This window comes from Ruditapes philippinarum, unplaced genomic scaffold (assembly GCF_026571515.1).
Source record: "Ruditapes philippinarum isolate M1 unplaced genomic scaffold, ASM2657151v2 ctg424_1_1_1_1, whole genome shotgun sequence".
In the NCBI taxonomy this organism is placed as follows: domain Eukaryota; kingdom Metazoa; phylum Mollusca; class Bivalvia; order Venerida; family Veneridae; genus Ruditapes; species Ruditapes philippinarum.
In genome coordinates, this window is record NW_026853051.1 from 139,534 (window position 1) to 165,186 (window position 25,653).

General features: G+C 33.2%; 2 protein-coding genes across 11 annotated transcripts in view; one reads left to right on the top strand and one right to left on the bottom strand.

Annotated features, from left to right (window-relative positions):
* LOC132732466 (calpain-B-like) overlaps positions 1 to 20,776 on the bottom strand; it is a 47,905-nt gene extending 27,129 nt beyond the window's left edge. For all 10 annotated transcript variants that reach the window (XM_060718896.1, XM_060718959.1, XM_060718935.1 and 7 more), the window contains exons 1-9: positions 20,665 to 20,776; positions 19,998 to 20,543; positions 10,809 to 10,878; positions 5,928 to 6,061; positions 5,177 to 5,298; positions 3,437 to 3,605; positions 2,606 to 2,686; positions 1,319 to 1,419; positions 235 to 312 (exon numbers count right to left, since the gene is read on the bottom strand). In XM_060718896.1, the coding sequence (XP_060574879.1) occupies positions 235 to 312; positions 1,319 to 1,419; positions 2,606 to 2,686; positions 3,437 to 3,605; positions 5,177 to 5,298; positions 5,928 to 6,061; positions 10,809 to 10,878; positions 19,998 to 20,423 (1,181 nt within the window). In that variant the 5' untranslated portion in view covers positions 20,424 to 20,543; positions 20,665 to 20,776. The remainder of the gene's footprint in view (positions 1 to 234; positions 313 to 1,318; positions 1,420 to 2,605; positions 2,687 to 3,436; positions 3,606 to 5,176; positions 5,299 to 5,927; positions 6,062 to 10,808; positions 10,879 to 19,997; positions 20,544 to 20,664) is intronic.
* A 270-nt stretch (positions 20,777 to 21,046) lies between these two features.
* On the top strand, positions 21,047 to 24,685 carry LOC132732535 (uncharacterized). The gene is given in 3 exon segments (XM_060719012.1): positions 21,047 to 21,472; positions 21,475 to 22,505; positions 22,893 to 24,685. Coding segments are annotated over 3 exon segments (2,598 nt in total). The 5' UTR covers positions 21,047 to 21,309; the 3' UTR covers positions 24,297 to 24,685.
* The last annotated feature ends 968 nt before the right edge of the window (positions 24,686 to 25,653 follow it).

Sequence of the window (25,653 nt, forward strand, 5' to 3'; positions counted from 1 at the left end):
TGACATCTCATAAGTTGTCAACAGTGAAAATCATATTACATGCCTTGGACTAAAATAGAAAATCTAAACTTGATTGAGTCTTTCTTAACTAACCAAATCTTGCTGCTAATTTTTTTAAATTTTGTTGAATCTCCAGCTAAATAAAGAATCATTGTTCATGAAAAAGCCCTCATAAATCCTCACAGAATAGTAAAGGACCCATGTAAATGTATAATTAAAAAAAAAACAAGTTACCAGAATTCTCCATCATCATCAAAGGTAAGACCAAGACTACGTTTCTCATCATCTGGTATGTACGTCCACTCAGCTGACCTAAAATATAAACAATCTTTAATTCTCTTTCATTATTGAATCACATCATATGTACTGTTCTACAAATTGACAATTTCATCATTCACATCTTGTTCAAATGTTTCTACAGGGACTGAGTGACTTTCTGCTGAATATTTGTCTAAGATATTACACCACACTAGATAGAAGAATAAAATGTTGATGAAGCATTTTGTTATCTACCTGTATTTTCTCATTATGTTTTGTTGAAACATTCATGCATTTACTTTACTGTGAAGTAATCTCCATTGATTATCTCTTTAATAACATTTACAGCCATTGCTTTCAGATGTTACTGACAAAAACACTCAAGTATTTGCTAAATGGGATACCTTTCATTACAAAAAAACAAACACTTATTCTTCTTCTATTGTAATCTATAATTCTTAGTACTTTGGTAAGACCTAGTTTTATCTAAAGTTCAATGCTTCACATTTCATATTTATTCAACTATAGAATCATATACATCATAAACAAATCACTTGCATAAATTTGCAAACAAACTTACCATACCATAAGATTAGGTAAAATAACTGTAATTATACTGTACTGATGTTAAATTTAATATTTGTGACCATACAAAAAGCCAGAAGATTTTTTCTTTGACTTTCATTCTTTTTCTAAAAATGATATATTTATCAATGTTATTAAGATTGTTAACTTTCTATATTGTTCATGTTACATATTTTTCAGTAAAAGTTTATTTCCAGTTAATGTTGCTGTACAGGTAATGGCTATATAGCTGAAAATAAATGTCTAACGGGCTATATAGTATCTTACTAAAGAAGTCATAAAAGTTGAAACTAGCTATGTTTGTGTTGTTTTGGAATTTTCACATTATGTTTTTGTTATATCACTGAAAATTCATAGCCATATAAATGAAAATTCAGGGTCATATAACTGTAAATAACTTATAATAAAATATCTTATTCTTTAATATAATTCTTGGTAAATTCCTTCATATTTCAGATTTTAAATATATACTTACTTATCACTCCATGCCCCGTTCCATTCACTCTCATTACCCCAGGGGTTCCTCACTCGTACCAGTGGGATCTTACCACTCACTTTCGGGGTTTGAATCTCCACCTGAATTTATCATTATGTTAGAGATAATACATAAGAGCCATGCCACGACAAAACCAACATAGTGCGTTTGCGACCAGCATGGATCCAGACCAGCCTGCGCATCCACGCAGTCTGATCAAGATCCATGCTGTTCGCTATCAGTTTCTCTACTTGTAAGCAAACAGCATGGATCCTGATCAGACTGAGGGGATGCACAGGCTGGTCTGGATCCATGCTGGTCGCAAATGCACTATGTTGGTTTTGTCGTGACGCCGCTCATATATACAATGTAACAGATACATATTTGTTTTCCACACTAAAAGTGTTGTTATTTTTAATCTATATTCATAGTTCTAACGCTATAACAAATGTAACTTAGTTTACTTAAACACATTACTGCTTACATAATAATGCACAAGATTTTTTTTATACCATATACATTCTCAACTGGGGTGTATCTGTAAAAACTTGAAAACAAAACCTTAACTTTCCATTAATCTGTATACAGGTAATTGATTCAACAGTTATAATGTTATATCATTATAGGAAAACCAGGTGTAAGGATATACTTGAATTAATGATGAATTACAGGAGAATTAATGATGAATTACAGTAAATAATGAGCTCACATCAAAACTGGCATCAAGTCAACAAATTAGTATGTTTACCCCTCTCTTAGTGGAATTTCTATTATATAAGTTTACTTTTTATCATAGTTTTTTTTAAACTAATTAAACAATTATTCTCTCCCTTTAACAATTTATCATAGTAATTATTGTATCAATGAAACTCAGTCTGTACAGTTCAAGGTAAAGAATACAAAATGTATACACTTTAATATCATCAATATTCATTCATGTAATATACTGTTTATTCATTTGGAGCTTTTAACAGACTGAAAATTGAATAGCTACATTTCAATAAAACTTTAGTTCTGCCTTATTTGTATCTATTCCTCAAGTTCACTGAAAATGTATTTGATAACTTAAGTGAAAATTTATACTGTTTATCCAAAAAAACTTCCAAAGATATTAATTACACAAGACAAACTTAATGTTTAACTTTTGGCACAAAAGCAATTAAAGGCAAGTTAAGATAATTATATTTCACATACATTTCAATGGTTGTCTTGAATGTATCATTCAATGTTAAAGCAACTTGTATATACGTGTATATATGCTATAAATATAAGACACTATTAACTTACCAGTTTCACACTAGTGACAGAGTAAGCATGTCCCATCACCAAACCATTATCACATATAGCCTCAAGTTGTGAAGGGTCAGCCTGAAATTCAGTAATTTAAAACTTTACTATTTTATATTCAACATTGTTCCCTGTATACCATCTTTAATTTATTATCTTCTAATCTGTTGACTCAAACAACTCATATTTTATGTTAAGTATTAAACTTTGATTGCAATCAAATATGGCATGTAACATTCATTTTAAAGAAATATAATGCTAAGCAAATATACTTCTTTTATTGCATTACATTGTATATTTTAACAACATAATTAAGTACCAAAGGTGTGCAAAAAAGGAAATATTATTTCTCACACTAAGATTATCATGCCATTTAATACTAGGATATATATAACCCTGCAGAAAAAATGTGACTTAAGCTGTCTGTCTATCATTTAAAATGAGCCGTGTCATGACAAAACCAACATAATATGTTTGCGACCAGCATGGATCCAGACCAGCCTGCGCATCCGCGTAGTCTGATCAGGATCCATGCTGTTCGCTATCAGTTTCTCTACTTGATATAGGGTTTGTAAGCGAACAGCATGGATCCTGATCAGACTGCGCGGATGCGCAGGCTGGTCTGGATCCATGCTGGTCGCAAACCCATTATGTTGGTTTTGTCGTGACACGGCTCAAATGTAATATTATATAAGGGCAAGAATTAGTATTCAGTGCATAAACAGATCAATATCTGCATATACATCTAACAAATTTAAATAGGCAGGTTGTAAAAGGTCAGGTTAGTTTGAGTTAATTCTTGTATCTTAATTCATCATAGTCAATACTTACATCAATAGAGCAGCCCATCAGAGAGCCACGTGCATGAGCCTTCATCATAATATTGAGGAGGTTAGTTGGGGCTTTCTGCAGGTCAACAGACTCTGTTACACCACCAGTGAAGTCCTCCATTGCCTCACTTGTGCTGCCTCCCTTCAGACATTCATACGAACCACTCAACCTAACCAACATACATAAATACATGTTATATTCTCAAAATATTGATATCAACATTTATCAGTTAAAACAGTTTTATCAACTATGCAAAATATCATTTAGGATAATAAGATTGCTATATAGAATTCTATTGCTGTATAGAATTGTCTGAAAAATTTTACAACTTGTTTTACAAAATTGTTTTCAAACATTATTCATATAACATAATAATGTCAACAGGTAATGTCACCACTGTAAAGGTTTGTATTTTACCGTCAATGAGAAACAGCAGTATGGCAATGATGAATTACATATAAAAATGTTGAACTTCTCAGCCACTTTATGTAATAATATGATTCTGCATTATGCAATGATATGTAATCACTATTTTATATCAAACACTCTAAAATGTTTTTCCTTTGAAGTACTTTTTATCACATTTAAAAAACAACAATATTTAAAGCATTTACGATGTAGACCAGGTAAAAACTCATTAGAGCATGAATATTTTATATACAATAAGGTCATAACACAGGTGAAATAAAATAAAAATTGTTTTTTTTGCTTTCAACATTTTATATGGCTAACATTAGATCAATATAGGGCAGATAGCAGGGCAGAATTGATTGTCTAACTGTTACAATAACAGACATGTTAATATGTCACTATACACACAACAATGTTACAGCCAGACTACTGGTGAAACAGGAATGTACAATAGTTGATAGACAGACATCTTCACATATACACCAGCATTGTCCGCATCTAAATGATGTTTTTGGCAAAGGTATAACAATGTAGTGGATGAAGTAAAGACACGGCAAACAGACCACGCATTTATAAACTGTTTGTTGTACATTTAAATATTATGTCCAGTGCAAGCCTAACATATATCTTGTAAGAGATAGCATTATATAGTTACAGGCTGCAAGTTAAATGACCTTGAAACCTAAGCACTATCATCAAAAAATATATACATAGAACAAGACATGAATGTGAATGTTCAGTTATAAAAGTATTAGAATCATTGATTTATATATCAATTATGTTTGCTAGCTATCTTATCTACAAGAAAAATAATCTTTGTTCTCACTGCAAGGCCTATTGACCGTAACATTGCCTGATTAACTTCTGAAGTAGGAGAAAAGTGAGCCTAGATATTGGACATTATTAACTGACCAAGTGCTCTAGAACACTAAGAGAAAATTGGAAATTAACATTCACACTGGAATATTGGATACACAAGGATAACAGTTTCATTAATGAAACATGTATATACATGTATCATATCATATAAGGCATGTGATATGTTCACCTTCATCAGTGAAATATCTGTCTTCTCTGATAAATGAAAATGTCAATGGAAAAATTAAATGTTTCTGTGTTCCTGTTTATCTTTTGTCCCATCCTTCACGGCAATACAGGTAGCAAGGAGTGGTGACCTTGTGGCTAAAATATCTTCAAGGAATGCAAACCTATCATTCCTTAATTGAGAGGGAGTTACTTTGATTTAAGGAATGATGGATTAAAGTCATAGATACTATGTGAACATTGAACACTAGGCCTATACTTGTCAATTCTTTTTTTCGTACTTACTTAGCATAAGCTTTTTCCAGAAGTGCACTCCAGAATTCATTTTTGTCTGTTGAGTGCATAAACACCAAGTTGCCATAGTATGTGGGCAGTCTGTCATCAACAACCACCTGAATCCAATCTCCCTATAATATAACCAACAAACCAACTGCATAAATAATATTTTCATCTATGGAATGAAAGGTGTTGACAAATTTAAAAGAAATTTTCAGCAACTTTGAGTCACTGAAATATTTTGATTCTACAGGTAATCTGGAAAGCAACAGAACAGCTGAGGGTAAATTCCAACAGCAATTTATGACTCAATATGAAAGCCGACAATCCTGAATGATTTATCATACATGCAGTTTATTTCCTCATCTTGAACTTTGGAAATAAAATTATATTGCCTTAGTGCATTGTGGCTGGCATCACAAAAACAAAGAGACTAATATTTCTTCCTCCAAAATTTCTTAATCAGACAAGATAAATAAACAGATGACCATTAACTCTGTTTAAATAAACACCTAACTCTGTTTAAATAAACACCAATTTTATCATTGATAAACATTTTTGTAATCAAAATAAGTTAGTCAACTTTAAGCTTATAAAGAGGTTAACTATTACTTTAAGCTTATAAAGAGGTTAACTATTTGTGGACATCAATATCAAAATATTTAAACTGAAAAGCCAACAGTCAGATCGGCAGCTTACCTGACTCTACACTGGACACACCGGCCTGTCTTAATCATTACTAGTGAACTAACATATTTACCTGATGCCAGAAGTTGAATTTAAATACTCCACAATAGTTGTCTCCAGAGAAATCTTGTTCTGGAATGATGATCTTGTTTAGGAGATGAGAATTACATGTGAGTGAGGCAACAGCAGCCAGTAACCAACAATCACCTAAAAATACAATATTACCACATGTGATTACAATGACACAAAACTTCTAAAACATTTACATCAGGTAAAATATTCTAGTTTGCAAAAATCATTGAGAGGTCTTTTAGTATTGAAAAGACCTATAATTGATTTTGGGCTGAAAATGTGTTTGTTATCTTCATATGCATTGTAGTTAGAAATCTTAGAAATTTTATTTTCATGCTAAATACAGGTATGTAATCTCAACTTCATTAATCTACTAGCACTAGAATATGGTTGAACATTATACACATTTCATTAAGACATCATGTGCATTAGTTCAAATAATCATATATTATGTACATTGCAACGAAAATCTCCTATATTCATAAGATACTAGGTGTTCAAAACCCTCAACTCCAATATCATAAAATATAAAACAACATTTTAAGGAAAACAATTAAAAGGAATGTACTATTACTTCAAGGTAACGATCTTGATGAATCACAGTGTATAATTTTATTACTTAGCAACATATTTAATCAATACACATCAGTATGCAAGAGGAGAAATGATGATGTTTCAGATGTTCACAAAGTGCAGTCAAGTATAAGATGTGTATCCAGCACAGCTGTACAAGCTATTCATGTCAAGGTAAATATATATAAGTTATAACATAGAATTGTGTGTCATAGATAACTAATGTTTAACCAGCTTCGTATACTGTAACCAGTCTATGGATTTCTGTAATGGAATAGTCTTACTGGGAAATGCTCATTGATAATTTCAAGGACAATTAAAGCAGCTATCAGTTAACATTAAACCTCGGCATTGATATTTCTATATACAGTGGCATGGTGTTGCACTGAATGATAAAAGCACAAAGAGTAAACTGCATGTTATGTGTATAATTATACATAATTTCTTTCATAAATAACTCAACATGTTTTTGCAAGGCTACAAAAGAATCTCAAACATTGTTTCTATCCTAACCTTGTATCAAAGAATCATTCACATGTGCTATTTTGGTGACTTTTTTTCTTGATAAAATACATTCCGTACTGTTTTATATTGACAGGTATCATGGGGTTCAGTGAACAGGCTATAGTGAATATGGCTTATCAAGATTTGTTATAGAGCAACGGTGGGTAATGCCGACCCTCGTATAATATCGACCCCCTCCCGTTAAACTTCATTAATGAGTTTACAATTAAGGTTATGTTTGCTGTCGATCAATTATTATTGATGATGTCATCGATTACGTTTTACGCGGCCATTTTGAATGTTCTCTGAGTAAATAAGATTCACGACATTTTCCATTGTAGAATCGAACAAGTTTTAAACAGCTCCGTTAAGGTGAGGGAGTTATTATTTCATGCTTGTCATATTTGTAAAATGTTGTTTGTTTAGATATTTTTAACTCCGGATAACTGTATATAGTCTTTAAATGTGATTTAAAATGATTTCAAGGTTATTGCTTTTACTTACAGAGGATCACGCGGGGGTCGAAATAAACAGAATATTATTTCAAAATCTAGTTATATCGACCCCATCGTAAAATATAACATAAAACTTGTAATCGAAATGATTCTTTGCTGGGGCAAGATGATATTTCTTATTTGCATGACTAGATCTAAACATGTTTGAAATATACACATAGTGACATTATATATTACTGACATACAATTTATATACTGCATTGACAAAGTATAGATTTTTTTCTATTTTCTTTTTTTTCTCATTTTCAGGTATATGTTTGAAAAAGAATGTCATCGCAGATTTGTGCTAAGAAAAGGGTGCAGTACAAGCCCGAGGCAATGGCTTTAGCCATACAGATGGTTAGAAGTGGCCAAATGAGTAGGAAAGGGGCGGCAAAGGCTTACGGCATACCTAAGACAACGCTATTGGACAAACTTTCTGGTCGAGTACCCGAGTCTACTTCTCTTGGACGGAAAACTGTACTCACGCCGGCAGAGGAAAACGTACTTGTAGCTTACGCTAATTTGATGTGTGATATTGGTTACCCGCTTACAAAGAAGGAGTTTGTTTATGAAGTCCAGCATATTTTAACCCTCGACGGACGCGAAACACCTTTCCGTGATAATCTACCGGGTAAGGACTGGTTTGTTGGCTTTCAAAGGCGTCATCCTGAGATGGCATTTAGAAAGCCTATGTCTCTGGGGCATGAGCGCGCGGCAGTTACAATAGAAAAAGTAAATAATTGGTATACTGGTGTTTATATGTATTTACAAAAGGAGTTTCCTGACACTTATGATGCATTATTAAAAGACCCGCGCCGTCTTTACAATGCTGATGAAAGCGGTTTCCCGCTGTCAGTAAAACCTGGCAAAGTTTTGGCTCCGTCTGGTGCAAAACATGTATATAATGTTGTAGCTAGCACTAAAATGCAAATTACTGTTATGGCTGGCTTCAATGGCTTTGGGGAATACCTGCCACCAATGATTCTTTTTCCTGGGGAAAGACTCCGTGATGTTGGTTTAGCAGGTTTCCCGGAAGCCATTTATACGACAACCCCTAATGGTTGGATGACTTCGGACACTTTTGTTGAGTTTCTAAAAGTCCTTGACCAGTCCTTAATTAAAAAAAATATTGCACGTCCTGTACTCCTCTTTGTGGACGGACATTCCACCCACATGACACTAGAGGCTGCTCAATTTTGTAAAGATCATCTAATTATATTGTATTGTCTTTTGCCAAATGCTACACATCTCATGCAGGCAGCCGATGTAGGACTCTTCTCACCCTTGAAGTCCGCCTGGCAAGCGGCTGTGAAAACCTGGCAAATGTCAAACATTGGCCAGGCGGTCACAAAGAAAGACTTTCCAGGCATATTTAAGCAAGCTTGGAGTAAGGTAGCTACCTTCCAAAATGCCGCAAATGGCTTTCGTAGATCAGGTTTGTTTCCCTTTAGTCCCGAAGGTATAGACAAGACAAAACTTGGTCCTGCTAAATTAGTTTCTAACACTCAAACAGTAACGCAAAACACTGTTACTGATTCTGAATCAAACTCTGTTGAAGCTGCAAATTAAAGCCATGTATCCGATGTGATTGTCAATGTAGTAGGCTCTTTATCAAGCACGGTTACCCTTTCTACTGTCAACAATGATATTTCAATTACGTCTAGTAACACGTATGTAAAACCCGACGTAAATTCCCAATTTGTTGACACTGCACAACAACTGCCTGTAAGCACTCATTCAGTAGTCTTTCCTGCCAGTCCTATTTCTGCTATAATACAATCAAACACCCTTGTGTCCCCTGCGGTTAATACTTCAGATGCTGTATCATCAGTCGTTTGTCCTTTACTGCCTATTCCCCAACCTTCTTCATCCAAAGGTCTATCAAAAAACCCGGCAACGGTATCTTCTGCATTTCAATACTTACGTGTGCCAGAAGTAAAACCAAAAAAGAAAATTGTTCAGCTCCGGCATAAGTTGCCGAAAGCGTTATCAGGGGATGAAGCATTAAGTATGTTGAAAGAAAGAGAAGATCGTAAGAAAGAATTAGCGAGGTTGAAGGAAGAAAGAAAGTGTCAGAGAGAACTTAAAAGAAAACAGAAAGAAGAAGAGAAAGAAAGACGCGAGCGAGAAAAACAGGAAAACCTTAAAAAGAAATTATCATCAAAACCAAAGAAGCAAAACTCAAAGAGTAAAAAGGTAACTTATAGCTCCGAATCTGACACAGATATGTCAGATATGGATATTCCATACATGGATCACGACAGTGATGATTTTGAGGAGAGCTTTGTCGATGTTTGTCCTGTATGCAAAACCTGGAGATCTTCTGAAGAATTACAAGAAAAATGGATTTCATGTGAATCATGTTGTCGGCAATGGCTTGTAGTGTGTGCCGGCTACACAGATTCAGAGGTCAATCAAAGCACGTTTGTCTTTGTGTGCAATGCGTGTGAGTGAAATGAACTCGTGCATATGCAACTGTTGTTTTTGTTGTTGTTGCTTGAAACTGTTATATTTAAGATAAATTGAAATTGAAAAGAAAAAAAGAGAATGAAATAGATATCTTCAAGTGTAATTTGCGTTTGTATTCTTAGTTTAAAAAAAAGTTATTCATCATGTTTTAGAGGTTTATAAACTGCCTGATATGTGTTAAGGCCTTGTTTATATTTAATAAACATAAATTATGTACATGTAGTATAATTATAATGAAATTGTTGGGTTGATAATCGCACTTGTTATTAACGATACATTTTCTTTTAAATCTTAACCTTGAATTGTGTTTATTTTTAAAAAATTGAAAGGGGGTCGATATTAGCCGAAAGGGGTCGATACTGACAGTGTCACGTGTATATTGGAAACATATGCCACTGACATTAAGAAGGTAAAACGGACGACCGTATTGGTTGGAAACAACCAATAGAAAAAGCTGGTTCATACGCTTAGGTCATATGCTACTAAATTCTTAAATCAACATTTCATTGAATAGTATCGCGTTAAAGGGTCGATATTACCCACCGTTGCTCTACATGAAAATACATGCTAATGTTTGAGCAACCAGGAAGTGAATGTTTTATCCATATATATTAGTAATTTAGTATATTAAAAGACCTGGCCCCTCTTATGAATCAGGCAGAAGACATGCCAGAAGAAATTGTCAAGATACTAGTACATTCATACAACTATGTTATTATTATAATATTTTATGTCATGTAACATGACCAATGATTTACTCATAAATTATATTTGATCATTCTAAGTGAGGTATGTTTAGTACAAAGTAATAAATGACAAATGATGTGCAATATACATACCAAGTTCACCCTGTTGGACATCAAACCTACTAGCCCCACCAGTGACATACTTGGGGTCATCACAAATTTCCTGAAACATAAATTATATAGATGTAAGCTCTGTGATGTTAATGTACATATATTTGTAACTATAACTATAGTTCACATATAATCCAAATGGAGTATATATGCCAAGTTGTCAGGCTGTTCCTAGCTTAACTATGGAAAATACTGCCTTCCCTACATTTAAAATGATATCATAAAATATAAAACAACATTTTAAGAAATGGAATAAGAAAGCAAAGTACTAAAATTTGTAAGCCATGCAAGAAATAATATATGATGGATACTGGCCAGTCTGCCTGGACGACTGATAAAAGCCAAGGCACTGCTCAACCCTGCCATCACCACCACTAGCATTCAAGGTAATTTGTTTCATGTCTGAAGAAGGTTACAGAAAGTGTGTTTATTACTAATAGATCATTTCAAAACAGCTGATATTTGTAGATAAAGCAGCAGATCTGATGCACTAAGATGCAATCCAGCTCACCAGTCAGGGAGAATAAAAGTAAATATTAGTATGAAACATGTAACACCTGTCTTATATCAGTAAACAACCCTGAACCTACAGCAGGGAGTACAATACCTGACATATCTGACTGTAATTAATGACTTTATGTTCTTGGCATTGAGAACAATACATTCTGGCTAATATGTTATCATTAATTGTTTCTAGCTGATAACGGATTTTAACAACCATTTCTGAGAGAAAACACTGATAATCTATGCCTGACTTGGTAGAATTAATCATCCATTACCTAAACCTAATGGTTGGGTAATTAGAAAAGGTGACATAGATGGCTGTATAAAATGCCAACAGTTCCTCTACACAACTTACAGTTTTTATATTTGACTTTTATTTTCCACTTCAATAGTAAAGTAATCAAACCTGAACCATTACTCCTAGGTATCATATAAAATCATTCATTATTAAATTAACTTTTTAACCCTGTGTATTGAACCACATCATAACTCATAAAATAATGTTGGGGTGAAAAGATATAATAATATTGTATGTGAAAACTCTTATTCTTCTTCAAGGGACTAAACAACTTCAACTATGAAATTAGTGATACTTTAAAAAAAAGAAGCTTTATTGAAAAGGGCTATAAAAGTGTTACAATTTTCAAAAAGATCTTGCAATGCCTGTGGTGTAAGTAGAATCAGTGTGATGTATTGTTGAATGATGCTTGCCATGTTTGTTTAGTTTATAAATTTTGTTATCAAGGTAAGTTAACATCACATATAATTCCTGGAATCTGAGTCATCATGAATCACAGAAGATATCATATATCAATGTATTATAAATACCACGCAGTCCTTGCTATGACATACAAGTTACAACCCCACCCAACAGCCTTAATGTCCCTTCAATCTGTCTTATATATAGTTGTATGATCAATGTTAGAAGTTTTCATTCCATAAAAATCAACAGATCTATCTATTTAGAGTGAGACTTTACATCATATTGCATACATTAAGAAAGGTAAGAAATAAACAGATTTTAACACCACATCTTGCATTGTTATCATCAGCATCAACACTGCTCATGCAATGTTTACTCTATATAATAAACTGTTAGTTGTAATTAACTATATGTAAATTTCTATGGTGCATGTCACCTGGTAACTATGGTAAGTAGGGGATATCTTGAACCAAATGAATAGTTTCAATAAGTGCTCAAACTCAAAATTAAAAAAATATAAAGAGTATCATATATGCACCATTACTTTGAATATTAAAACAGTCAAAGGTTGTATATGAATATTTCACTGCAAAGTGTTGCAAGTAAAAAATAGCACAATTGTGCACTTAAAATGTTACTAGGTAGAATCCTAATTTTGTCAAAAAAAACAGTAATCTATAAAGCAATTATACACCTAATTGGTAAGTAGAGAATACCAAACTTATATATCAACTCTTCAGAACATGTTATGTGTGTGAGAGGTTCTGTAATTAACTCTAGAAACAACATCTGTTTTTGTTATGTGTGATCTTAGAATGGCCCTCTTATATCCTGTTTACTGTGTAGTCATGCCAAGTAGCTAGATTTGTAATACTTTATTATTTATTGCATTATGTCAGAATGTCATTTTAGATATTTAAGTTCAGGAGCAACTTTCAAACCTAGGCAGTATGTCGATGATCTATACTGGGATCCTACATATTACCGGACAAAATATGATGTTTTTTCGCTGTAACTTTTATTTAAAATAATAAAAAAGAATGAAATTTTACCCAAATAATTGTGAGTTCTTAATATACGTAAGCATTTCTTTATCAAACATAGAATTATACATTTGACCGTAGAAAAGTGTCTTTAAAGTAGGGCCTTAAAAGAGGAAAAAATCGTGTAAACAACTCAATTTACCGGACATTGTGTTTCAAAATTTTTTGAAGTCTTAAATTGAAATTAAGAAAGGAAACTACGACTATTGAATGGCAAAGTTAAGATGCTGGAAAAACCCAGTATGTCACTAAAATAGACACGGCAGTCATGCTTGTTAAGAAGAGGCCAATGTAGGGGTGTAATTGAAATTAACACTATTAACTCAATTAACGTATTGATTCTTCATGATCCTTAAATGATCCTTAAACGTATGACACATTTTGATATTCAAATGGAATTCTGTTCTTTCTCATACAGTTTCCTTTTGGTCATCATGTAGGATGTTGCAAAAGCCATAAAGTCTATTTTTTGTACATTTCATGTAGAGTTTCCTCCCATGGGCGTAACCCGTTTCCGTATATGTTTTTTAATTTGCATTTCTTTGTAAAAGACAACAACGAGATATTGTTTAAACGAAATTTAAAGTTACTTTTTATCATTAAAATATGTTACGATTGTCTCCTGAGGTAACCTATCTAAAATAACCCATTAAGGGCCTCAATATTCGGGAATGCGCAGAACAGATTATTCCCCCGCATGACCAGGTCATGGAATAACTAGTAAACATAAGGGCATGTTAGTAAATAAAGAACTGAATCAACAAAATTAACCTGAGAGTGGTTTTGTTGTTATTTACTTTGAAATAGAAAGTGTGTGTACGATTAAGACCGGATGATTTTTTTAATCGAAGCAAAAAACAAAGCCTTATTAAAAAAAATTTTGACAGGAATAGATTTTGTCCGGTAAACTGATTGTCCGGTAAACATGTAGGATCCCAGAAGACCTACCAATAGTGATCACACAATATAAGCCAAAAAAGTACTAAGTTGAAAGAAATAGTAAGATATATGAAGAAAACTCAGCATGTAAATATATATGTAGTATCTATTTAACAATAAACACTCAGTATAAATAACCATGTTAGTAAGGCATAAATAGGCATAGCTGGTCCTTTAAGTCACTTGCATGCTTATAATGGTGATTAGGGGGCAGCAATTTGGACGATGGTCAAAACATTTTGTATTCTATAATGCAAATTAGCAAGTTTTGGCATGAATGTTAAATCATTGAATCATTTGAATCATTAAAAAAATAAAGAAAATGTTGGCCCAGGTCTATATTGCCCAATATTGCACCTGCTTTACTAAATTCAACAATGTGGGATATAATATCTAATTTTAAAAATGCATATACAACAGTATATTATATACACTGATCATCAACATATTCACACTAAATGACTTGCAGAAATATATACAGCACATAAAACAGCCCACAAACTCAAAGACTCATTAAATATAATGTTGCAATCACTATGTTGGGCAAACTCACTTCCACAGTGACTTTGATGTAGTAGCATTCACACATTCCAGAAACACAAATAAGGATAGATATATGTCTGGTATTATATGATTTTATATTACTACATCAATGAATACCAAACTTTATAGCTACATTGTATATCAGTTATAGAATTCAGATGTTAATAGGCTACTGTAATGTTTTATTCATCAATAAATCCACAGAGAGTTTCAGTTCTGTTTTCTGGCTCAGCAAAAATTAAAAGCAGGAAAAATCTACTTCATGTTTGAATTCCTGCATATTTTATGGAACTTGAAGTAAATCAAATACTCAGATATTAATATTAAAAACCAAACTTGACTCAATGATATGTTTATATTACAAAGTAAATATGCCTTGCACAAATGAAGTTTGAAAGTAAACACAAGTCTTGACTGTTCAATATTATGATCAATATTTAATCTTAAAATATGATATCCGTTTTTAAATGTATAACTATAATATGAAATACATGCAATATAATACAGTTGCAATTATTAACTTCCTGGAAACTAGGGGTAATTTAAACTTGTTAATATATCACTATTTAGACCTAATACAACTCTATATTCACAGTTTTAATTTGATATAAAGTTACAAATCCTTGCAAATCCAAATTTAAAATCCACTGTAAAAATTTTTTTAAGTGGGCGTGGGATTCAACTATTTATTATGGGGGAAGGGCTTCAGGTAATTTGAATTGTAACTCATGTCTGTATATTTCATTAAAACTATCAGTTAATTAAAAACATGAACAGTCCTAAAAGTTATGATAATTTTATGCAAACAAAGTATAATTAATGTACATGTATTTTGTTAGGAAAAAGCATTTAAGTTATCAATAAAAATATGCAGGTCCAAGGTCAACATGGATGATGTCTGTCAAAATGTCATCAAAATGTTCATAAAACCGATGCACTTAATTGTCCCCAGAGTTTGTCCTATTGTAATAAAAACATTTGGACAGCTTTAAGTGTGTGTAACATAAACATTACTTATAATATACACCAGAAACTAACATAAACAACTAAAATTTATAATGAGCAAAAAATATTGGAATTAATTATCTTCATTTCTTGGTTGGTAGAGTCTTAATTAACTTTATCATCTGAGCCTTGATCTAATTGATATAATTTGAGTATGTTGTGTTAATGAATTCATAAGCTATATTTTCTTAAACTTGTGGCCTTGAAAATCATACAGTTGGCCATATATTAAACTTTCTTCTTGTGCAGAGGAATTTATTTTACTAATAACATTATGAAAACTCATTGATATTTTAGTTTTTTCTGAATACTGATATTAATGTACAAAGTTGAAACATATTGTAACCCCCGGGTATTATAACACTTCTGGTAGTTGGTACAGCAAATATGTAAAAATTTCACCTCAGGTGTAAGTTCATGTGTTTATCAATATCGGTATGTATGTTTTCCCAGACCTGAAAACCATTTTCTTGACTCTCATCACTTGCCAACATTTCTAAAAGAGTTCTATACACTATGATCAGTTAGACTTCTGTCTACTTTCATGACTCAAATTTACCTGGATTTTGCTAAAACTAAACGCCCCCCTACTCTTTTCTCTTTCTCTTACAAAATGGCACAATTTCAAAACAAGATCATACTGAAACTTTTGCTTTTATTTGATTATTGTATAGGTAATGATTTTGCTTAATCGGCAGATATTTTTACCTGTGTTATACAACTGATTTATATTATGCTAAAACGGCTTTCATGGTGGTGGTTTTATATATTGTCAATGTACTTAAGGAATCCAAACAGAAAATTTAAGTTTCAAATAATATTACACAACATTATTTTATACAAAACGTTCGTCTTAAAAAGCTTTTTTCACATAACCCTTATAAAGACAAGGTTAAGAAAAGCCATTTTGATAAACATGTTATATTTTTATAACACATAAATATTATAATTATGCTTTTAACATTCTTGTCAGTTCACGCTTGACTTAAAATTTACCCTATAAAACCTCAACAAACCATGTATAACAATATCTTCTTAAATGTATCTGTATTATTTAAGTTAAGTGAAATCTGGATAAAAGTGTATGTAATTGTATATATGTGTGAGGCAATAGGAGTTTTAGTAAACAGATTGGTGCAATATTACATTTCAACATTGAAATTATACTGTGAGAAACAGAAATCTGACTACAAACTAAAATAACTTATTGTATCTAATATAATCAGCCTATATAAATGTTAATTTCTTATATGTACAGTACCATATATTATATATAAGTCATTTACAAAAATATAACAATTTCAAATTGTTCCCCATATATAATATCATATTTTAATTCTAAAGTATATGTAACTAAAAGTTATGTATATAGCCTGCAGAATGGTCTAATGTAAAAGGCTAAACGGGCTAACCATGCATCTTGACTTGTCTACAGTAGCTTTCAATCTGGATAAAACCATTATTTGTCATGACTTTTGACTATGATCAGTCGGTACATTATGAGGTAGAATTAGTTACTATTTAGGCCCTCTTGATTGCTGACAGAAGCTAGAGAACAATTTCAATATGCTCCCATAACAGTGCAGAAGACCAATTGCACTTTTATCAAAAAAATAAAGCAACATTTTTTCAGTTATATTTAATCATGCACATAAATGATAGCAATTTCCCAGCAAGATTTTAGTATTTACAATATATCAATCTAGTCCTTTTTTTATACTAAGACATGTCAGCTCATGTATATATGTGACCTCTAACCTATCATCAAATGTATATAACTAAATTTGACAGTTCTATTTCCCCTCTCTCCTTTTATCAATTGGAATGTTTACCTGCTTTTCATCACTTCACTATTAAATGAATTTGATATAATTTGATCAATATAAATTGTAAAATTGGAGAAAAGCCAAGTCATTAATAAACAGCACTTTTCTATCCACCACAAATAGTCATCTATAATATATATAACATTAAACTGTAATGACAGGTGAATGGAAAGGACATTTTTTTAACTGCAGTGCATGATTAGTTCAGGTCAAATAATATAAGCACTGACCAGTAAAAGCTTCTTCATCCTTGTGACCAAGTGTTATGTTTCAACTTCAATAAATTAATGTCATTCATTGAGTCAAATAAAATCAAATATTTTTCCCAAAGTGAATTTTTCATTTAACAACTGAAACATTGATGTTTTTTTTCAAACTCCATTTACATTTAAAGATGCATGCCTCATGAATAGCCAAACTATTTCAAGAAATTCAAACTTGAGAAAAATGTACTAAGATTTTAAGAAAAGTAAAAAAAAAATCAAAATTCAAGCAATCAATTTTACAATGTCATGTTCGATTAAAGACCAATTTTGCAGTATTTTTCACAATATTTCTAATGCGTTACTTAAGCAGTAAGGGCTATTTTTGCATTATTTTGACCTCCTTTTGGATAAATTGCATGGATGGATTCTACGTGCTGATTGCTGTGTGTAAATTAATCTCTTTGTTCACTTCATAATATTTTACTTTTTAAAAAATTTTCATGAAAATTAGTATGAATCTGAAGACATGCTGCTTTAATTAAAGATAAACTATGTTTCAATAATCGATCATAACACACTTGCCTTATCTAATGTAAACAAATGAAATAGGAGTATTATCAAGGTTTTATAATGTGGGAGGACAAGTGACAAGTTTGTATCACTCAAAATTTGACCTCCAACCTTTTATGATGTTTTATCTAGCCATATTGCATCCGGCATGACAAAAAATGTGTACTACATCAAGTCTGAAAATTATTATCAAGTTTACCCCAAATAAGATTGCCTAGTACAATCTTTATGTATTGCATTAACAGTACATATTGTGTATTATATGTAAATATGTTATCTATGTTCACCACATCTAATGAGCCCTCTTAAAGGTAACCTAGCAACAGGTTATTAACTAAAGCAAAGAAAGCTAGCTTCAAAGCAGCTGAGAAAATTCAATGATGAACTCTCAGAGACCAAACTTGAAGGAGTTTACACACAGCATGTACATGTTAAGAGATGATAATTATGTTTATTATAATACACAATGTACATGTTAACATATACCTATGTCCAGCTGTCTAAGATTACATATATATTAAAATGCCCCAATCAGCAGCATTAAAAATTACTCATTGTAAATGCCAGGGATGTTATATAGTGGGATAAGCAGCTACTATAATGATTCAAGTATCGACAGATGATAAACCAATTAAATAATAAAAAAGTTATCACTGCCATTATAAAAATTTCATTGATTTTCCGTAACAAGATAATTATGTGAAGACCATTTCATAAAATATCAGCAATTAAGATAATTATAATGTCACACTAATTCCCAGTTGTCAACCCATTATATTATTATTATGTCCCAGTCAGTGTTATATTTTCTGTACGAAATCTGCTGTGGTCATAGTATTATTTTTACAATAGGTTTATCTCTTAGATTTGGTTTGCTAAATTGCTAATCATGGTCATGCAACTACATAGTTAGGTGAAGAAGCAGGCGCTTGTTTTGGTTGAGTCTATTATGTTTTGTTTATTTAAGAAGCAGCAAGCTTAATGCAGGAAGCTACAAACACTGATAAAAAAGTTCAATTTTTCAATAATACCAATTTTTCTTATGACATACAAATTTATGTATAATATTTGAGAAAATTGGGAAAGTCCAGCTTAGAAAAATACCTGTGAAATGCATTCAGTCAATTGTAACAATGGTCATCAGATCCATTTACCAAGTAAGTATTTACTAAGTAATGCAGTTTTAATGTAGCTTTTGGTTGCTTTGGCATTTTGTCTACACTTTTTAAGTAAAAGTACTAGTAAATATTTAGCTTTAAAAAGACCCTTTAATTGCCATAGGTCAGTCTGCACAGTCATGCAGTTTATATTTGTCAATTTGGCATCATTTAATAATGCATGGTTCTTAAACAGGGTGAAACTAGATCTATTTATTATTTAAGAATTAAATCCAGTAGGTTTTGAAGATATATTTGATTCTCAATTACTCAATAAAGGTCTTAAACAAGGAATAAAAGTAAACACAGTCAAAGTAGATCTACTATATTAATGAAAAATATTTAAAAAACTGAAATATCAGATAATACATTGTTGACAACTTGACATATATTGGCTAGACCAAAGTAGGTAACAATTTACTACAAAATGTAACTGACTTACAAAGTAGCACCAGAATGTAACATATTAATATAAAGTTGGACAGATTTTTTAGAAAGGTGATTTAAATTTGCACTAAACTATAAAAGTATTTTTATCAAAGCTTTATATGATCAAACATGGCATGATAATGATTATCAGATAGAAAAGATCAATTGATGCATTTAAAATGCAAGTAACAGGTAATCACTTATTGGATAATGGAATGAAGTGAAAGTAAATGAATGTTATCATACCGATGGTCTCTTCCATTCAAATGGTCTCGGAGGTGACTTGCTAAAGAAGATAGAAGCATCCTCTGCTGGAAACTCTGGATCTTCAAACAAGCAACCTTCTTCCTTACACTTCTTAACAATTTCCTCATAGCTTTGTTTCCCCAGCCCTGCAAATGGATTTTTCTTTTCCTTGCGGTGACTTCTTCCAGAAACACATCCTCGCTGGGTTTGTCTTCCACCCCCACCGAGACTATAGCTATACCCCCCATCTCCACTATCACCTCCACCGAAACTGATTTTCATATTTCCAAACTTATTTCTAAATCCTCCGAAATCCATCATGCCGCCACCAAACGATCCGCCGTCGTCACCGTCGGTATAGGTTCTAGTTTCAACTGTCCCGTCAGGGCGAGTAGTACGAACTGTTCTAGTTGTTCTAAATGGCATACTGAATATTTATCGGATATTTTGATGTATAGAGAAAATCCCCAACGTCAATACCGAATTGACAGTTCGTGAAGCGTATAACTTGGGAACCAGTCAGAATTGCTTGCGTTTACGGATGAACTGAAATTAGAAACACAATTTACAATGATTATGTAAATTCATTAATATTTAGTGAAAATGTTATCTAGATCTAACATCTTTCTATGCAATTTCATTTATCATGTAGGCAAGCCGTATTTACCTTGAAAGTATGCACTTCCACCGGCAGTGAAATTAAAAGAAAGCTGGAAATCAGCTATACTTATTGGGCGAGTCCATTTCAGTTTCCCTTGCTAGGGTGTAAAAATAACTAGAAATAAGTCAACCGTGAAATTAAAGGTATACGACCAATGTAGAACCATTTGTTTCGCGATAAATTATAGAACCGTTTAAACATAATTTAAATGAAAGATAATAGCACTCATGACTGGATAACTTTACAATTATTGAATCTGGGAAGACATTAAATAGATCTACTGGATGTGTAGCTGAACAGATATTCTATATCTAATTAATTAACTGGGAAAATAGCATTTTAGACTGACATCTCCCTTCATTTATTTCATACGTAAACATCTGTTAAAAAAGAAACCGGATTTTTTCATTCGTGGACATTTTTGCATTTGAAACGTGTGGCGAAAATAGCTTGAGCCAATGACCTGCATATATCTTGTGTTTAAATCTATTCACTACTTCGTAACATACTACTGCATATGAGTATCGACTAATCGCATGGCAATATCAATATATGTAGCCTCACGAAAATTCTCACATATACTGCAGTAGCTCATTACGAAGTTGTACGAGTGATCGCATTCCTAATAAAATTCCTAATAAAATTTCTTTCATGATGAGTCTTTTAGACAAACTAAAGAGGAGTGTTATAGGGACTAGTCTGCAGGAAAGGTATGAGGCGGCTATGGTTTTGAGCGGAGCCGGGGATGCTTTAGGATACAAGAATGGCATATGGGAATTCTGCCACTCGGGCGAAGAAATACACGAGGAACTTGAGGATTTGGAGGTTTGAACAAAATCAAAGTGGAGTTGCCAGACTGGAAGGTCAGCGATGATACAGTAATGCATATGGCAACGGCAGAGGCTCTAATAGAGTGGTATAACTTAAACAGTGATAAATCGGAACCAGAACCCCAAGAACAACTGTATGCAAAAATTGCCACCAACTATAAAGAATGTCTGCACGATATGAAAGGAAGAGCACCTGGTAGAACATGTGTTGGTTCATGCGAACTTTTGAAACCAGAAGAAAGTGGAGGCTATATTATTCCGTTTAATAAAGGTGGTGGTGGATGCGGAGCAGCCATGAGGGCTATGTGTATAGGACTGTTTTACCCACATCCGGAGAACCTAGAAAAACTTATACAAGTAAGTGTTGAGTCAGGACGCATTACCCACCATCACCCTACAGGGTATCTCGGGGCTTTAACCACGGCCTTGTTCACTTCCTATTCAATTCAGAGAAAACCATTAAAGGAATGGGGAGCTGGGCTTATGAAGACTCTACCAATCGCCCTTGAGTATATCAAAGAAAGTAATATATGCGTCGAAGAAAACGTCGAAGCTTGGGATTATTTCACAAGAAAGTGGACGAAGTATTTAGAGTTAAGAGGTATAACTGATGGAAAAAGTTCTGCCAAGTTTCCTAAAAAGTTTGGCGTTAAGGAACGGGACGCCTTCTACAGTTCGATTGGACACATGCGTGGAGGTTTTGGCGGGAAAAGCGGCCATGATGCGCCTATGATCGCGTATGATTCTTTACTCGGGTACGACGGCTCATGGCCTGATCTGTGTAATAGGGCTATGTTTCACGGTGGGGATAGTGACAGCACGGGCGTAATCGCTGCATGTTGCTATGGTGCAATGTTTGGGTTTAAAGGTGTCAATAAAAACAATTACATAAATCTTGAATATAGAGAACGTCTGAAAGAGATTAGTAAAAAATTGTTTACTATAAGTCACCCTGAAAAAGTGAAAGAAAAGCAGGAAAAATCCCCTCAACCATCAACTAGTAAAGAAACAGACAAGTAAAAAATAGAAATCAATTGATTTAAATTAATTTGATGTACTTCAGTAGACGTACAAGTTACTAAATTAAATTCTATTTCTTTCGGCAGATTTATTGGTTTTACAAGTATGTCACTACATAGTTAACCCGGCCGACTGTCACCCAGATGATACGCACTGTCTGATCGCTTGACGTGCTTGGTATAGCTTTTGTAATATGTAAAGAAAAATCACTCTTAACATTTCTTTAGTCAGATTACTCAGCTAGAGTTGTCTGTGTTACACATAAATTTACGGCATATAGAATATCTATATATAGATAGTCAATATAAAGGCGAAACTATCGTGTAAGGCGTAAATGTTACTATTTAGTATTTACTAAAGTAAATAACAGTGGTAGTTCGCTAGTTATTTAACTTATGGATGTGTAGTATTGTGTTTATAAATCGACATTTATTCAGGGTTTACATAGTTTCTTTAAAAAGGACAGTTATAGCGAGACAAATATTTATAATGGCGAATTCTAATCGAGTAAGTTTGAAGGAAAGGTATGAAGCTGCTATGGTTTTAAGCGGTGTTGGTGACGCTCTAGGTTACAAAAATGGATCCTGGGAGTTTTGTCACTCTGGAGAATTGATACACGAAGAAGCGAAACAGTTGGGTGGTGTAGACAATATCAAAATAAACCCGAAAAACTGGATGGTCAGTGACGATACTGTAATGCACATAGCGACAGCCGAAGGCCTTGTAGAATTTATTAACTTCCTGGAATCGAAAGGCTTAAAGCCAGAACCACAGGAACGAATGTATATGAAGATTGCCGACAAATACAAAAGTTGCATGAATGACATGACCGGCAGAGCACCAGGTGCCACGTGTATGGGTTCGTGTCACATGTTAAAGACATCAAGACGTGGCGGGTACATCATTCCATTTAATGCAAGGGGCGGTGGTTGCGGGGCGGCGATGAGGGCAATGTGCATAGGACTGTTTTATCCAAAACCTGAAGATATAGGCAATCTTATTGCAGTAAGTGTTGAATCGGGGCGTATGACACATCACCATCCAACCGGGTACTTAGGAGCTCTAGCTGCCGCTTTATTTACATCATATGCCATTCAAGGAAAACCAGTGAAGAGTTGGGGTGCGGGATTAATGGAAACATTGCCTAAAGCTCTACAATATGTGAAAGATAGTAATATAGACGTGAAGGATAACGTTAATGCATGGGACTACTTTACTAAGCGATGGACCGAATATCTAGAACTCAGAGGCATTTCTGACGGCCTACAGGATCCGAAATTTCCAGAAGTATTTGGCGTGAAAGAACGTGATGATTTTTATAAATCGCTCAGTTACAGTGGATGGGGAGGTTCAAGTGGTCATGACGCTCCTATGATCGCATACGACGCTCTCCTGAGTTATGATGGCACGTGGCCTGACCTGTGCAGTAGATCAATGTTCCATAGTGGTGATAGTGACAGCACTGGTGTCATTGCCGCTTGTTGCTATGGCGCTATGTTTGGATTTTATGGAGTTAACAAAAATAATTACCAGAAATTAGAATATGGGAAACGTCTCCGCGGGCTTGGCGAAAAATTGTATGCAATAAGTCATCCAAGCGATACAGAAGTTGTTGAAAAAGTGAAAATGGAGGACCGGAAAACTCTTGAGCGGATTGATTCCTTACCTAGACCTCCTTCAGATGATAGTATAAATGAACAAGGACAAAGCTTGTTGAAACGAATTCGGGAAAATGATGAAGATCCCGATAAAGTTTTAGAAGGAAAGCTACACGAGTTGACCAAGTGAAAAAGAATAGTATTTCCCACAGACTTCCTTATATAATTCAAAAGTACAATTATAGTTTCTAGCATTTACGTCAGTGAATATGTTTGTAGTACAGTTGCCAATTTCATTCCAGAGTTGGCTTGATAAAACGGGTTGGACAAATATCACCACTCTATGCCTAGGTCGTCACCATTAATGTAGCAATATATCGGAACCTTTTTTACTACATTATTATCTGTTACATATCCATCTTCAGCGCAACAGGTGTAATTCTTATGAAATGTTAGTAAAAGCAGTCTGTATTTTTATTAATGAACATATTATTTATTACATGTGATTTTATACTTTTTATATAAACTCCTTGTTTTCTTATAATTATACATTGTATGTATATCAATAAATTTGAAATTAATGGTTCTATTTTTATATCCAATAATTAAGCTATATATGAGCTACTGTGGTACCTCTGTGTCCGCCTTCTGTCGATAATATTGTACTTAAAATCTCATCAGTTCCTTGGCAAATAGTGATGAAACTATACGAGTATGGTTCTTAGGTTTTTCTTTACTAAAATTGCTTAAATGGTTCGGGTGGCCACCAGAGCTAAAACTTTACATGACATCCTACAGTCGCTAAGGTTACAATGCTATTTTACTTGCTAAAATAGAGAAATAGCTCAGCATTGCTAAATAGCAGAAACTGCAGCAAGAGCTAAAAATAGAAAACAAAACTCTTAACTCGATCACTTGGTTGCTTTTGATGACATTTTACAGCAAATATCATCAGGTAGCCTTTTACAAAAAGCTCAAATCCTTCCGGTCTGCTGAACAAGGAATTTCCCAGTATTTAGATCTTGTCCATGTAAACAGTAGCCTCTGGTGAGCGATTAATAAGGGTCATCATGGCCGTCTCGTTCACAAAAATATATCAATTGCGAAAGGGTGTTATAAAGATGTGGTCTTGTGAAAGCACGTTTTTATGTCAGGGTTATGAAACGAGAATGTAAACTGAAGGATTCTTTGAGTTGACTAAAGTACAAGTACTAGTATCAAGCAAGGAAAACTGTATTCGTTATATAAAAAAAAATAAACTTATAAAATCAATGCAAAATCTAATGTATGACTTTTTGCATAAAATGTAAATTTGTATGTCGGAAAATAGCAAAAGCATATTATCATTTGAAAATAATTAGACATTTGAAAGAAAAATACAGTTAGACATAATAATGACGTAAAATCTGTATGTTTCTTGTCATCTAAATTGTTCATTAAATAGCGTTTCTGTTTTCTAAATCAATGAAAAGGCGTTAAAAATGAAGGGTAATTTCTGTTTCCAATGGAGTATATAACAACTCTACTTTCAAAACCCATTATATTGA